At 40.2% G+C, this 14,264-nt stretch overlaps 1 protein-coding gene and 2 pseudogenes across 1 annotated transcript; 1 reads left to right on the top strand and 2 right to left on the bottom strand.

Annotated features, from left to right (window-relative positions):
* The first annotated feature begins 592 nt into the window (after positions 1-592).
* LOC131331361 (uncharacterized) lies at positions 593-4,304 on the top strand. Its single transcript, XM_058365258.1, has 6 exons — positions 593-977; positions 2,170-2,340; positions 2,432-2,521; positions 2,651-2,770; positions 2,898-2,967; positions 3,984-4,304. Exons 1-5 carry the CDS (start codon positions 804-806, stop codon positions 2,925-2,927), a joined length of 585 nt encoding a protein of 194 aa, XP_058221241.1. The 5' UTR covers positions 593-803; the 3' UTR covers positions 2,928-2,967; positions 3,984-4,304.
* An 801-nt stretch (positions 4,305-5,105) lies between these two features.
* LOC131328378 (SNF1-related protein kinase regulatory subunit gamma-1-like) lies at positions 5,106-9,195 on the bottom strand (annotated as a pseudogene).
* Positions 8,880-12,516, bottom strand: LOC131331362 (GTP-binding protein At2g22870-like; annotated as a pseudogene).
* Between the last annotated feature and the right edge of the window lie 1,748 nt (positions 12,517-14,264).

Below are 14,264 nucleotides of genomic sequence, written 5' to 3'. Positions count from 1 at the left end.
CAGTGTCAAATTCGAAGGGGCTTGCTCTTATAAGCCCAACTCGAGCCATCTACATAAGAATTAAGATCTTTTGCATAACCCCAAGGAATTGGTCTTGTGGTCAAAGCCTAAGACTTACGTGTTTGCTCTCAGCTAAGGTTTTAGGTTAGAAATCTCTCAGGTGCTATCAACAACTCCTTGGGGACCAATCCAGGCGGAGCATTTGCTCCGACTTCGAATGGGAGCCCCGTTAGTGAACAGTTGGTTTACAACTCTCTATGTTTAGCGAAGGTGTGTGCACACTGGCTTGGACTGATATTTTGCATGTATCATTTGCAAAAAGGTACTCAAGCCTAATTTCCCAAATAAAGACGCTTGCCTTTAAGTTTTGTCCTTATTCAAAAATAAATCGCATTTGTTAGTTAGTTTTGCGTCAAATTCGAATAAGGACAACACAAAAATCTAAGTTGTCTCCAGTTTTTGATGGGCCCAGAACTTGGGCTCGAGTTTTTAAGCCCATTAAAATCATCTGCCCAGCTGCCGATCAAAAAAAAAAAAATCATCTGCCGAGCCCGGCCTGTTTAACAGTCCAATGGGCTTGTGGGGCCGTGTCATTGGTGTTTGCAGAGAGCTCCCGTATCATCATCATCATCTCAACTGAGAGAAGCTCCGAATAAAGACGAAGAAAACGAAGTTCTTGAATTCAAATCGTGGGCACGGTTCTTGGATTCGAGAACTAGGGCAAGAATTTTGGACAACTAGAAAGTACAGCGGAGATATATATCTACATTCGGGGTTGTGTTGGAGTGCAATTTGGTTTGGTGATGGATCACTCGCTGTGGGGGCATTTGCCATTGCTGGTGAGGGCCAACTCCAAGGAGTCAGTTGAATACATTCTTCAAGCGTTGTGGAGGACCCGCAACACCGGTCTCGACGCCGCCGACCGCCACATCATCTGCGACATGCTCCAACTCCCCAACGACTCCGACCTCGATCCTGTATGCCTCTCTCTCTCTCTCTCTCTCTCTCTCTCTCTCTCTCTCTCTCTCTCTCTCTCTCTCTCTCTCACACACACACACACACACACACACACACACACACATTGTTCGTCAAGCTGAATGAATAAGGAAAAATTATTGCCTTGGCAAATAGCTTTTGAGTACGAATGGTTCTCTATTTATGTCTTTTTTCGGCGGCGGGTATGCGTGTTATATGGAGCCAATGAAATTAGATAGTATAGGAAAGAAGTTCGACGGAGAATAAAACGCGCATTGCATTCGACAGTGGGAGGTGAGCAAACTTGAAAAAGTCCGGTGAGTGTATTCTTTTAAGATGTATGGAAAACTTGTGAGACCGATCCTGGATAAATTGTTCAATGCCTCTGGGGCAAGGCTGAGCACAAATCTGGACCACACATTTGTGTTGTTTAGTTCGAGATATGCTCGAACTTGAGATGGTTCCTTCCCCATCCCTTCTATTTCTATCCGAATAAGTGTGTGTAGGTTGTGCTGATTGATTGGGTGGATTTAGGAGCAAGATGTTGTGACATCCATTTGGAATCCATGCATTTTTATTGCTGGTTATTTTCAAAATTAATCGGTACGTTGAACGAAGGAATTGTACTGTTTGTATCATCATCTGCTAGTATATCTTATAGTAACATCCTAGCTGGTTCCCTCATTTTTTCACCCAAAAAAGGACTCTCTCTCTCTCTCTCTCTCTCTCTCTCTCTCTCTCTCTCTCTCTCTCTCTCTCTCTCTCTCTCTCTCAATGGCTATGGTGTCCTCTTTCACAGCTTATAGGCACATCATAAACAGTTTAAACTAGACAAGGTAAAACCTATCAGATGGCAACATTATTCACATCCAAATGAAGAATTGTACGGTTATTTGATTCCAGGAGTCCAGGAAGTACACATCTGAGTTGTCATTTGATTTCACTATCCGCGGTTGCATCATCTTTAATTGGTGTAGCATAAGCATTGCATTTGATTCAACTATTCGTGTTGATATTTATCATGTTCCACAAGCCATGCATATAATATACCAAGGGTTCTCGCATTTCTTTAAGCTAGTAACAAACATTTACGGAAGCTGATAAGCAGGAAAATTCTGAGCTTGCGAGTTATATGTATTAGGGAACTATGCTAAACTACATATAGCTGAATACAATTTACTTTTTCCTTTGAAGCTTTTGGTTTGCCTTCGCATGCTTATGCGCAGGTGTGTTTATGAGAATATCAATAAGGACGAGATTCAGAAGCTGTTTCCTAATGAGGTCCTTCCTGAATATCAAAGATTATTGACACTCCTGCTGCAAAAGTTTCAAAGGGAATGGCGGGAAGATGTGCAAAAGGACCAGGTCAGATATTCCGTTATGATATGGGTGATCACATTGATGTCCAGTAGGATACATGGTCTTAGCATTTTGATTTTTTGTAAATCATGTTCAGGTTAACTTTCCCCGCTTAAAGGCCATGACGTGGAATATGGCAAACCAGGGCATAGATTTGACAGACCCTGTTGCAGTTATCAATTTGAAGGTATCTAAACTATATGTTGTACTTTGAGTGTATGAAGTGTTTCACATTGCTGCCTTCGAAGGACCAATTTGAGAATAATAAGGTTTGAATAGAACTATGGAAGTATTTGATGACCTGTACTTTGTGCAGCTTCAAAATGACACACAATCCAATGCTGGAGAGATGGATGTAAAGTTTCAGTTGGCTAAAGATACCTTGGAAACAATGTTGAGATCCATGTCCTGTATAAAAGACCAGTTATCTGATGATGTATGTTGGAATCATAAAGATTTATTTTTCCTATTAGACGTACCTCAGAAAAGTCTGTAGATGCTCTTGCGAAAAACCACCTATTTATCATTTATTTTCTTGGTATGAGTATTATTTTCCTTGTCAGGTTGAAGCATCAAACAGACATGTATCCTAAGAGACAAATATGGTTTAGTTCTGATACACTCAACTTGAAGGTATGTCCTGTCCCTATTATTTGCTTCAGGTTTTCTGATTGTTTCGTTCACGGGTAAACTCGGCTGGACTTGTTTATTATATATGTTTGGCCCCTTGAGTGTTGATCAAAGGATTGCCTGGACAGTATTTCATGGCCTTGATGCATATACTCGAATTCATGAGTGTCGTTGGTTCATTGCAAGTTGCACTCCTTTTATAACATGGAAAGGAAGGTTAAATAATTGAGGTTTAAAAGATGGAGCATCTAGCCAAAGTTGTGCCTTTTCATACTTCCTTTATTAGGACAAGTACTAGGTGCATTAATACCTTAAACCTCAATTATTTCTCCCTTTCTTATGCCGTTATAGATTTCTTTGGAGTGCATTATATGTTATTCCTTTATTGTGTCAATTGCTATTTGCAACTATGTCATATATGTTAGTAGCTTGTGTGTTTTCGTATAACTGTATTGTATTCAAATGCTTAAATAGACGTTCAAAATAAGTTATAAGAATCTTATTTTTCATTTTTTTCCCCGAGCAAGAACAGATTAGTATTAAGTGGACGCCAGAATGGTAATCACTAATCAACTTCTGAAAATCAGAAAGTGGGACAAACTAATGGGTTCCTCCAACACTGGTGAAATGCCAAGGCCTCATATCTCGTTTCCCCTTGTCAAAAATTTTTTTTTTATCTCATTTCCCCAGTTTAGGCATTATTCAGAATTGGGCTTCGGATGTGTTCTACTCCCATCATGAAATGGCACATGAATTTGAGAGCCTGACGTTATGGTGCTTTGAAATTTTGAATGTTTGCACATCCGCCTGAATCTGGGGCCAATGTATAATCATTAAGCTTTTCGTGTTTTGCATCATCTTTAGTCTTGCCGTTAGATTTTGTTCATCCTTTTCCTTTCACTTAATGGAATAGGGTTCTTCTCAGGCAATTCTGAGCTTTGGTAATGTCAATGTTGAGTTCCTTTCTTGCAAATTAAACAGGTATTATTTTCCTTGTAACAATCAATGTTTTGGTGCAGATTGAGATGGAATTTTTTGAAAGTTGGGTTCCTGTCGGTATATGAAAGAAGTAGGACCTAGTCGAAATCAATGCAGCTGATGCAAGCAGAGCATCCCTTGGATTGTAACAGTGAAGATACAAACTAGTAGTTGTTTAGGGCCTTAGGCACATGAATGGACCTGATTCTAAAATAAGGAGCTTTAAATATTTAGGCTCTCTTCTGTGTACCATTCCATAGTTGTTGCTTTAGGCTGCGTTTTAGTCATGAATATGTTGAGGATTTGTCATGGTAAAAAAAAATGATAGGAAAGCATTGAAATGGATTTGCCTTTTCACTTCATGATATTGTTCATCTTTCATCTGTCAGACATTCTTGTTTTTCGTTCTTTATCTTGTGGGTGATTTTAGTACACGTCGGCACCACAAAAGAGGTACAACCACGATAGAGGAAAACATGATCAAATCTCGTGACCGTTGGTCAAAGATTACACCTCTTTGATTAGACCTAATAGTAATGTCTATTCATTTCACCTTCATAGTCACACATTTTAGTATTGTCATGTCTATTCATTTAATCTGAATAGAGACATCAATCTTTTGCATTTAAATTCAATGGTCACATTTATTCATTTAACTTGAATAGACACACCATTTAGATTAAAATTGTTTATTTTGTCATTATTTTTCACGATTCATATTTCTCTGACATTCCACTCTAATCACTTTTCCTGTAGATCTTTTCCTGTAGATACTGTAATAGTAAAATTAAATACTCTGTATTTGATAATACTAACTTTTCCCCGATAATACTAACTTTTCCCCTAGACGTCCAGGGCCTGGGGATGATGCCAAGCGGGGTGTAGAGCGGCATTCATCTCAACAATCGACGGCTTGAATCTTGACAGAGCAATGGACGATTCATATCTGTATGTTCTCAAATTCAATCCATGTTTGTGCCGAGATAAATGGCCAGATCGGCCGCTTGGCAGGGGGTGCTTGGCAGCATCCCCATTCCAGAGGTCCAACCGTCCAGGTGTGGTATAAAAAGAAAAAGGTGTAGTAATCCTTGCAAATAGAGACTACTTTCACCTGGTTTTTGCATTGGAAAACAGAAGACTCGGTACATCAAACGTTTCAGAAAAATCAAATATACGAGGCACACAAGAAGAGAACTTCCATTATTTTATTTTATCTACAAAAGGGCGCGCACTGGAGGAGTTTCTCTCACAACAATTACAAAGAGCTTCTTTCCCTGTGTGACACACCACCTCCTACCAGCCTTAAGTTAAACTGTCACAGAGATCACACACAAAAAAACAGGTCAATAACTAAGAGTCCATCAGTCATCAGTGGGCATGAGAACCGAAAACTTATGGTACATTTCAAACCCTGCTGTTCTCTGGCAGTGGCAAAACACCATCAAAGAAATCGCCAAAGTAACCTCGAGGCTCGTGTACTAGCTTTGAGATTATGTCTCTGAGAGTGATCACCCCCTCCAGATTCCCACAATCGTCCACGACATAAATCGATGGATCTTCTTGGAGTCGAGCATCGCAATTACTTCTTTTATTGTGTTCCCTCTTTTGCACGTCACCATGCCGTTCAATAATGGTGATGGCTCTTTATGCTCCTCGAGGTAGCTTCTAACTGCCGTCAGGAAATTCTTTGCCGTGATAGATCTGTAGTAACATACTGTAAAAGTGACTCTGGAGCTAATGGAATTGCCTAAGAGTGGTAATTAACAGTTACAGGGCAAGCAGATTGCTACATTGTCTAATTGTTGCTCTAAAAATATTAGGAAGTATCACAAAGTTGGCCCACTTGCATAATTAGCGATTAATTTCTTCCCTATTACCGCCTATTCATCACCCTCGCAATATTGGTTCGGTGAGTTTTGGTACAATATGGAATTAGTTTAGAGCGAAACTAACTGATTCCAAGCATAAGGGAATAATTTTTGCACGTAATTTCTACATTTTAAAAGTCTTTTTGCTCACAAATGGGCGTAAATGTTAAACAACTATAAACCAAAATAAAAATAAAATGGAGCAAGGTGTGAATTTCCTAAACTTTTGGGGCTAGCCATACTTAAAAAATAATCAAGCAGAGTACAAGTAGTTTCATCCTAACGGTTTCTAATACGACATTGGCTGAGGAGCGAAAGGACAAGTCCACCCTAGACCCTTTACAAGTGACAATGTTGTGTACGGCCAACAATAGTTTTCAAAGTCAACAAACCTCAATAACTACAATACTACGGCTAGGATTCTATCAGGGATTGGAAGGAGTTGATCAAATTCGGAGAGCAGCCCTTATGCATGTCGTATTTCCTCATAATTTTGTAGGGGCAGTACTTCAATTCTTTAGGATGAACAAGCCAACTTCAATTCTTACACCTCAAAAGTGAACATGCTATGCAGCCTCTTAAAATGTCTGACGTAACCTATCAGGTAATTACTACAGTGTAGAAAAATAAAGGAACGGGGGTCCAATTTTTGGGAAGTTTAGGGCCTTCTCTTCTGTACATCATCTCAAGCTGTCTTATTCGATACTCCTACGTAAAATCTCAATAATGAAGCAGGTCAAGAAGCAAAAACAAGGTCGTAGATGAAAAGAAGTTCTCCTACTAGCCTATTTACCAAAAAAAAAAAGTTCTCCTAATAACCTGTAGTTATTGTAGATCTCTGGGGCAATCAGAAGGAATTGGATATCTCTGATGCTAATGTTACCAACTGCCTTCCTTCCACCCCTTTCAACCACTGGTACCCCACCAACTCCCTTTTCTCTCATCAGTTTAAATGCCTGCAGTACTGTTTCATCCTCATAGACCTGCAAAACAAGAAGAAAGCATTGAAGAAAACCACTAAATTATAGAAGGCAGTGCAAAAACTGCATTAGAACTAAATTTCAATCATTCCGCCTGAATAAGGGCACCCGAGCAAACTTTGGTAGCATAAACACAAAGATCAAGTAGCCAAATGCAAGTTAAAGCTCAATATTAATGTCTTCCAATTCCACAGTGAACTATTTATCCTTCCTTTTGTTTTGAAGGTTTCGGTTTCCATGTACCACAGTAGAGCTCAGAGGGAGATGTGACAGAAATGATGTAAGTCAGTCCTCATCGACGGGGATTACGAATGCACCTCATCGACATTGATAACTTGTTGCCATAAGTAATTAGACAATACGATTGGCAATATTTACCCGCAAGTGACATCCAAGTACTTCGGTCAGATAATCAAAACAACTGTGTCTTCTTCTGCCTTTGAACAATTTTCTATTTTCCCCTCCCCTCCCCTCAACTTTCTGAAACCTTCAGCCTAAATTGAATCAATCCTCCAAAGTGGTGCAGGGTGTTGCCCTATGTTGCACCTTCAACCTGACACAAAGTACTTCAGAGTTTCATTGAGCTTGACAACACAAGTGATGAGGAATCACCAAATTGTACACCAGAAGGCAACCACAAAATGGTTTTACAGAGAGAATCATATCAGATTAGGGATATTTCATAAGAAGTTTGCATCCCGCTAGATTGTGGAGTTATAACCTTAGTTGTGGGAAAGTTTGCCCACTGGCTCAGACAGTTCCACTCGTGAAAAGTGATTCTATAGCTTGGAGCAAGAATACATTCACAACCGCATAGCCGTCGAGAGAGATTTGCTATTCAAGTGGATGGGAGGGCTCCCACATTTGAATCCCATAAGAACAACAGAAAAGTGGGAAAAAGAAAATCTGTAGAGAACAGAAATCTAGTATGGGCGGTAAGAAAAGATGAACACATCTGTCCGTATCATCATATACTCTAACTTACATGCTTATATTTATTTGTTTCAAGCTATTTTACTTTCCAATCTTAGGAGGAAATATTATTATAAACTAAAGCATGAGCGATGGGGCCTGGGCACTAGAAGTCTGACATCCATATAAACCACATTAACTGCAAAAGTTACCTACCTCAAAGATACGACTGGGCTTCATAAAGGAAGACCAAGTTCAGAAAGTTTCTTAGTGCCCCAGCTTTCAAACCAATGAAGACCAGAACATTCCTCTAACATGTGGATAACAGCAGACTGTGTAATGATGTTATCAATCTTCCCTTCCCCTGGATCCACCACGGGAATGCTCTTCATTCTGTACTTTGATAGTAGCAAAAGCATGGTCAAAAAGGAGTTAGCTTTCTGCAAAGCGAGAAATGGTGCCCATCGGAAAGACCCTGATATGTCGCGAACCTGTATATCCACAAGTTAATTCACATAGCATACTTGATGAAGAATCTGTAAGAAGTGTATACGGACTTGAAGTTGTGGTTGCGACAGAAACCAAAAAAAAAAGGTCCTAGACTAGAGAAGTTGAAAATAAAACCTTTGTGTTTCTATAGAAGTCGGAAGAAGTCAGGGCCTCGAAAAACTTTCCAGAAATTATTGCGGCAGATCTAGGGCTTAAGTTTCCACGTTTTCTAGGAGAAGACACTCCGCTAACTGCAGCTGCAACAGCAGGCCCAATTTTAAACTCAGGTTCACCGTTAGGTAACTCTAAGCCATCAGATCCATCTTCCTTTTCAGACTGTAAAATACATAAACCCACCTTATTTTCAGAAATCTCTGTGAACAAAAACAGTAACAGAACACTAAATATCTACACTTGAGAGTCAATCGTGTTTGTGTTGATAGATAAACTACGAATAAGTTTTATAGACTGGAATTCTCTTGTTTGTGTAACACCTAATGTAGCCACTAACCGAGAAACAAATCAAGGAAAAACACCTGCAATCCAGTCGCTGATGAATATTGTCCTAGTAAACGAAGGGTAAACTCATACCAAAGGAAGATCCAAAATCAGAACAAGTCTTCAGTTCTCAACCGTTCTACAGTATAATCTGTACGAGCTGAAAAAATCACAAGGTCCACAACAAATCTGTATGCAAAATCTGTACGATTTTGCTGTACCAGTAGACTTCACACACAAAAAAGGGATTGATGGAAAAATCCACATAAAAAATATTACAACTCAAATTCTATGCCGTGCATAGATGGAGGTAATGCTTTTATGAGATGTATAACACAGACAAACCCGGTATATACAGAGGAATTTACATCCCAAAACTGAAATGACGACAATTTTAAGCTGGTCACATTTGATCCATTTTTGAGGACATGCTTCGACAATGCTCGGCATATTTTCATCGACTAACAAACATGTCGTCAACATCACAAGGTTTTGGGATTCGCCATTTCTAGGAGAAAATGTACTGCAAATGTTTGATCCTAGACGTCCCAATAGTTCCGCAGCTGTGACATGTGCAAAAGCAGCTCATCTCTGCCCAAACCAGTGGAACTACTGGTCATGATCCAAGGAGGATGTTCTGGGTAATTTTGTCTCATCGCCTCTTGAAAATCTCTGATGTTTTCATCAGGTCTTTTCCCTTTACCCCCTTTCATCTTGTCGCATTTTGTGAAAACAAACGTAATTGGCGTCTGAAAGAAAAGGCGGAAAACCAGCAAAAGTTAATAGAAAGAACAGGATTAATTTAAGGAAAATGCTAAGGACACATCAATGTCACACTCCAACAACACCTCTCTCACATGCATATGCGGGAATTTCACAATATATGCTACAGACTTGCAAGAGACCCACATGTATGTGAGAGGGGTGTGATTGAAATGTGACAAATTGATGTGCCCCTAGCATCTCCTTTAATTTAATGGTTTAACCACACCCCAGTGTAAGTATTTCTGATGGGAAAGAGGATAGAAATTGGATACGAGCATACATTATTCTGTCCAAGCCAATTAGCACAATCGAGGTCAATCTTTTGAGGTGGTACACTAGCATCAATCAGAAGTAGAACAGCAACTAGAGTTTCTCTATTCAAAAAGTAGCCTTTTGTGAATGCAGACCAATCCATTCGAGCAGCTTCTGGGGCATTAGCAAATCTGTGAACAAAGTGAACTTCAATGAGATTAGAGCTAAATGCTCAGAGCATCAACGTGAATACAGGTATGCAGTGATGTCACAAGGTGTTGACGAGTTCATTGAGAGGTGGATAAGGGCAAATGGGCAATAGAAATCGCTCTTCAAGCTCTCATAAAAATGTACCATTTCCACAAAACTGTCTAAAATTACTGGTAATTGCCATTCTGGAAAATTTATGAAGAAATGAAACAAAACACAGCTCACAAAAGATATCAGGCAGAGTAGAAGAGGAACTGCTACTCTAGTGAACTACCTCTTTAGCGTAAGATTTTCACGATTGTGACTTCACCACCAACCTGGTGCGGACATCTACTTCTCTGACGTGGCGTAATGTGCCAACTTTGCGAGGCAACACACGACATATCCACACAGCCGGCCCAGACACAAGGCCCACAAGGCCTGGGCCTTGGGCATCCCCAAGATGCCCAATTTTTGGGGCACCCCAATTTTTTTTAGTATTTGGGTTGGGTGGGACTCTTTTTAGGAAATGCTCAGCCCAAGTTTCAAAAGCAAGCCCAGTCTCTTGAGCATTGATACTGAGGCAGTAGGACTTTCTACTTATAAAAGATTCTTTGCCTTCATTGTTTCCTTCAACTAGCGATGTGGGACTATAGGTGGGAGGCTTTGTTTTGCAACTTGTTTGTCCCACATTGACAGAGGAAAGGTTCAATTGGCAAAGTGGATTTAATAATATAGTTTTGGCTTTCTCTGACTGTTTTTTTTTTTTTCCGTAAAAATTGTCAAGCGTTTAGGGTACCATTCTTAGAATGGGCCTTGGGCACCCAAATACCTTGGGCTGGCCCTGCATATCCACATGCACGCCTTTGCAGGCTGGATCATGCCTGATCCAGGTTGCCTGATCCAGGTAAAAGCATACAATGCTCAAGCTAGACAAGCAATAAGAAACTCAAGACCACCTGATAAATAACCTTGGCTCGACCCAGGATTCGCTGCTCAAGTGATCAGCAATCTAGAACAACTAGTTGATTTCAGGATTGGCCAAGCACCATTGCCATTAAGGGAACAAATCTCATTTCTCTCACAGACCTCCCCCTTGGGCAAGGCATGCTTTGTCTCTCCACAACATGTCCACAAGGACCACAACCCAGTCAAGTGGAAGACGCCTATTGATCTACCTTGACCGAGCAAAAATTCCATGGCACGACAACCTTCCTAGGAGCTACCAATTCAGGTTGGACAAGATCCCTCGCAAAAACCCTCACGAACTTTGGATTGTACCTAAGTTACTTCAAATGCGGATCCATCAGGTACGGACACCAATAACAACATGAATAAAGTGCACCACATTCCCCAAATTGTAGTGTCACGGTTCAAGATGTACTTTCCTTTAAGCATCAAACATCCAATAAAGCAGCATTTTACTTATCTTAGGAGCATTACGATCCGTCATCTTTCATTTTGTCTTGACAAAGCTCCACTGATAATAGCGATGTCATTTATTAAATGAGGAGTTTTGCTTCTCCTGAGAAAATATCAAGGAACTACCAGGAAAACAAAAAGGGATCACTTTGAATTGCCAAATTCCCCGATTCGGAACGGCGGTGTACCATAGTTCCGGACTGACATTCCCCAAATGTATATGACTAGAGAGATGGCCACTTCTAGTATGGAGCATTGGAACTCTAACATGCCATATAGATGACAATAATCCAGGAATGTCAGCTAAAGTGGTAGTCTAATAATTTTCCAAGAGCAATATTACCAAATGCTAAGTTTTGGCAGGCAATACTATTCTAGGTGAATTGGTGATTCATAATTATCCATTTAAACATTATTCTTGACCAAATTAAGCTTTATGGATGTCATTATAGAATGGCCAATCCAAAAGTAAATGCACCTTCAGCCGAAATCGTGCATTTTGAACTTCAGTGAACTTGCTTATCATCTCCAAATAACCCACAACTAACGAACCATGGATCCCATTTGGCACCACAATTCCATTATAAGCATAGAGAAAAATCAACACAAGCAGCAACGTTATCTATAGCACTACAGAGGATATGTAATGCGCTACTATTACCGTTGCTTCAAATTAGTCTACTTAACTAAATTCGTTATTTTTAATGCATCATTGATAGTAATACAAACAGTCACATACAATACGCCCAATTAAACACTTAAAGAGAAAAAGTTCAAATTTTCAAAAAAATATCAAATCGAAAACAAAAGACTGACTTACCCATAACCAGGCAAATCAACGATGTACCAACCTTTGTTCACTAAGAAATGATTAATCAGCTAAGTCTTCCCTGCACAACAGAAGCACAACATCAACACTTCAACAAAACCCCCGAAGAACAAAACATCAAACAGGTAACGGGCACCGAAAACCGAACCGAACCTGGCTTTTTCAAAGTAAGTGCAACTTCCTTCTTCCGACAAAGAGCGTTGATTAGCGAAGACTTTCCGACATTGGAGCGGCCAAGCATCGCGAATCCGGGCCGGGTATCCCTAGGACATTCCTTGGCTCTACTGCTGCTCTTCACAAACTCCACCTCCTTAATTTTCGAATCGCCTGCGTAGGGTCCGACTATGATGTTCGAACCGGGGAGGATCATCTCCGATTATGATGTTCGAACCGGGGAGGATCATCTCGTCGGTGACTTCCTCCGGTTCGACGCCGGGCGGCACGAAGAGGAAGGTTCGGAGGGCTTTTGCGGCGTCGGAAAGCGGCTTCGAGGTCTTTGTGGCGGAGGCGGCATGGCGGGAGGAACGAGGGTTAGGGTTTTGGGGGGTGGAGTGAGAGGTAGAGATACGGAAGGAGAGGGAGAATAAGGCGGTTTTGAGAGGAGGAGAGGAGGAGGGTGAGAGAGCGATGAAGCGAGTCCTCAGTGCTAGCATTCTCGACTCTGTTTGGTTTTAGTGCTCCCTGGGTGCATCCAACACATTGAAACAAGATCACTTTAACAATGGGAGTCATTTTCCAACCCCCTCCAAAGTTAACCGTACGCTTCAAAGTTAACAATTTGAAAAGTGCAAAAATCACTCATCTTAATAAATTTTTGAGTTGGTTTTTTGATTTTCCGTACGGGGATAATGGAAGCTATCCGATGGGATCAATAAGGTGGTGTTTGGAGAATTGAAGGTAGGCCACGGATGAAGAAATTGAGAGTTTAAACAAAGGGTTGTCTTAATTTATGCTCCAATTTTTTGAGTGTGTGGATCGCCACGTAGAAATTAGTGTGTTTGTAAAAGTGTTTCTGTGATTGTAAAAGAGTTGATTTTTTTTTTTTTTGAAAATTCTACAACCACAAACTTTTACACAAACACTTTAGTTTTCACATACACACACTCACAACTACTTATGGATCGCAGACACTAGACACTAGAGGCGTAGTGTGAAAGGATGCCCATGTGAATATGAGAAACCGGAAGAGAAGGACTTTGACAGATGCGTAGGTTGGCAATCAAGTTTCAAAATCTCTTCAAAGCTTCTTGAGGTCGTGGTATTTTCTGAAAAAAGTTTTTTGAGGTATCATAGAAAAAGGATTGTTTCGTACGAAGTATTCCAACTCTCTCATTACCTTGATGACGGGATTTCCCGATCAATCTTCTTTTCGTATAGTTTGTAAATCGTCAACATCTTTGTACATGGCACGTGCCTTTTTATGACCTGTAAGAAGCCCACCATTCCCCGGCGATATGCTCTTCATTCACCTAATATCATTGACCAGATTTTTATGCAGAATAACTCAATCATTATACGTCTTCAAAAGCAAAGCAATTTATGAGAAGACAAAAATTGACACTTTTTCGAGTGCAATGGCTTCATTCTTCCTGCAAGTGCTTTTCTCTTCCAAAAACCTGAGATTTCTCTAATGCACCATCTTAAATATGGCGTTTCGCTCGTAGATTCCTGCAAGTTCCGCACTTCTTAGCTAGAGTTTTGATAGATGTTTTCCCTTGCCTTGCGCTTTCAGAAGTTTTTCAATCAGAACTTCTCACTTGATCCAATACATTCTCCTAAATGCACACCTAGTCTGATCTCCCATGTGAGTCTCCTCCAAATGATCTCATCCTACTCTTTATTGTCATCCACCTCTTCAATGGACGGTTAGGATCATTTTCATCCAATGGTCTACATTCTCCTTTTAAAATTCTCTTATCAAATGTCTTTGCTTTCTTTTATCTCCACAACATTTTAGAACTCTCCACACAACTCTAGTATATTATGGAGGATTCTAAATCTATGGAAAGTTAGGCGTCGACTCTCAACACATTAAGCCCTTGTTCGGTTGCAAATTTGAAAAAAAAAATTTCAACTCAAAAAACACTCATTCCCCCTACTTTCAATCATTATTCTCAT

Source organism: Rhododendron vialii, chromosome 6a (assembly GCF_030253575.1).
Source record: "Rhododendron vialii isolate Sample 1 chromosome 6a, ASM3025357v1".
NCBI lineage: Eukaryota > Viridiplantae > Streptophyta > Magnoliopsida > Ericales > Ericaceae > Rhododendron > Rhododendron vialii.
Note: the sequence above shows the minus strand (reverse complement) of the source record. Positions and strands in the feature narration are given on the sequence as shown.

Excerpts from the sequence above, each read along its gene's own strand:
- LOC131331361 (XM_058365258.1), top strand. The coding sequence starts at position 804 with ATGGATCACTCGCTGTGGGGGCATTTGCCATTGCTGGTGAGGGCCAAC. Across the intron at positions 2,341-2,431 it reads AAGATGTGCAAAAGGACCAG|GTTAACTTTCCCCGCTTAAA; the intron begins GTCAGATATTCC and ends AATCATGTTCAG. Across the intron at positions 2,771-2,897 it reads AAGACCAGTTATCTGATGAT|GTTGAAGCATCAAACAGACA; the intron begins GTATGTTGGAAT and ends TTTCCTTGTCAG.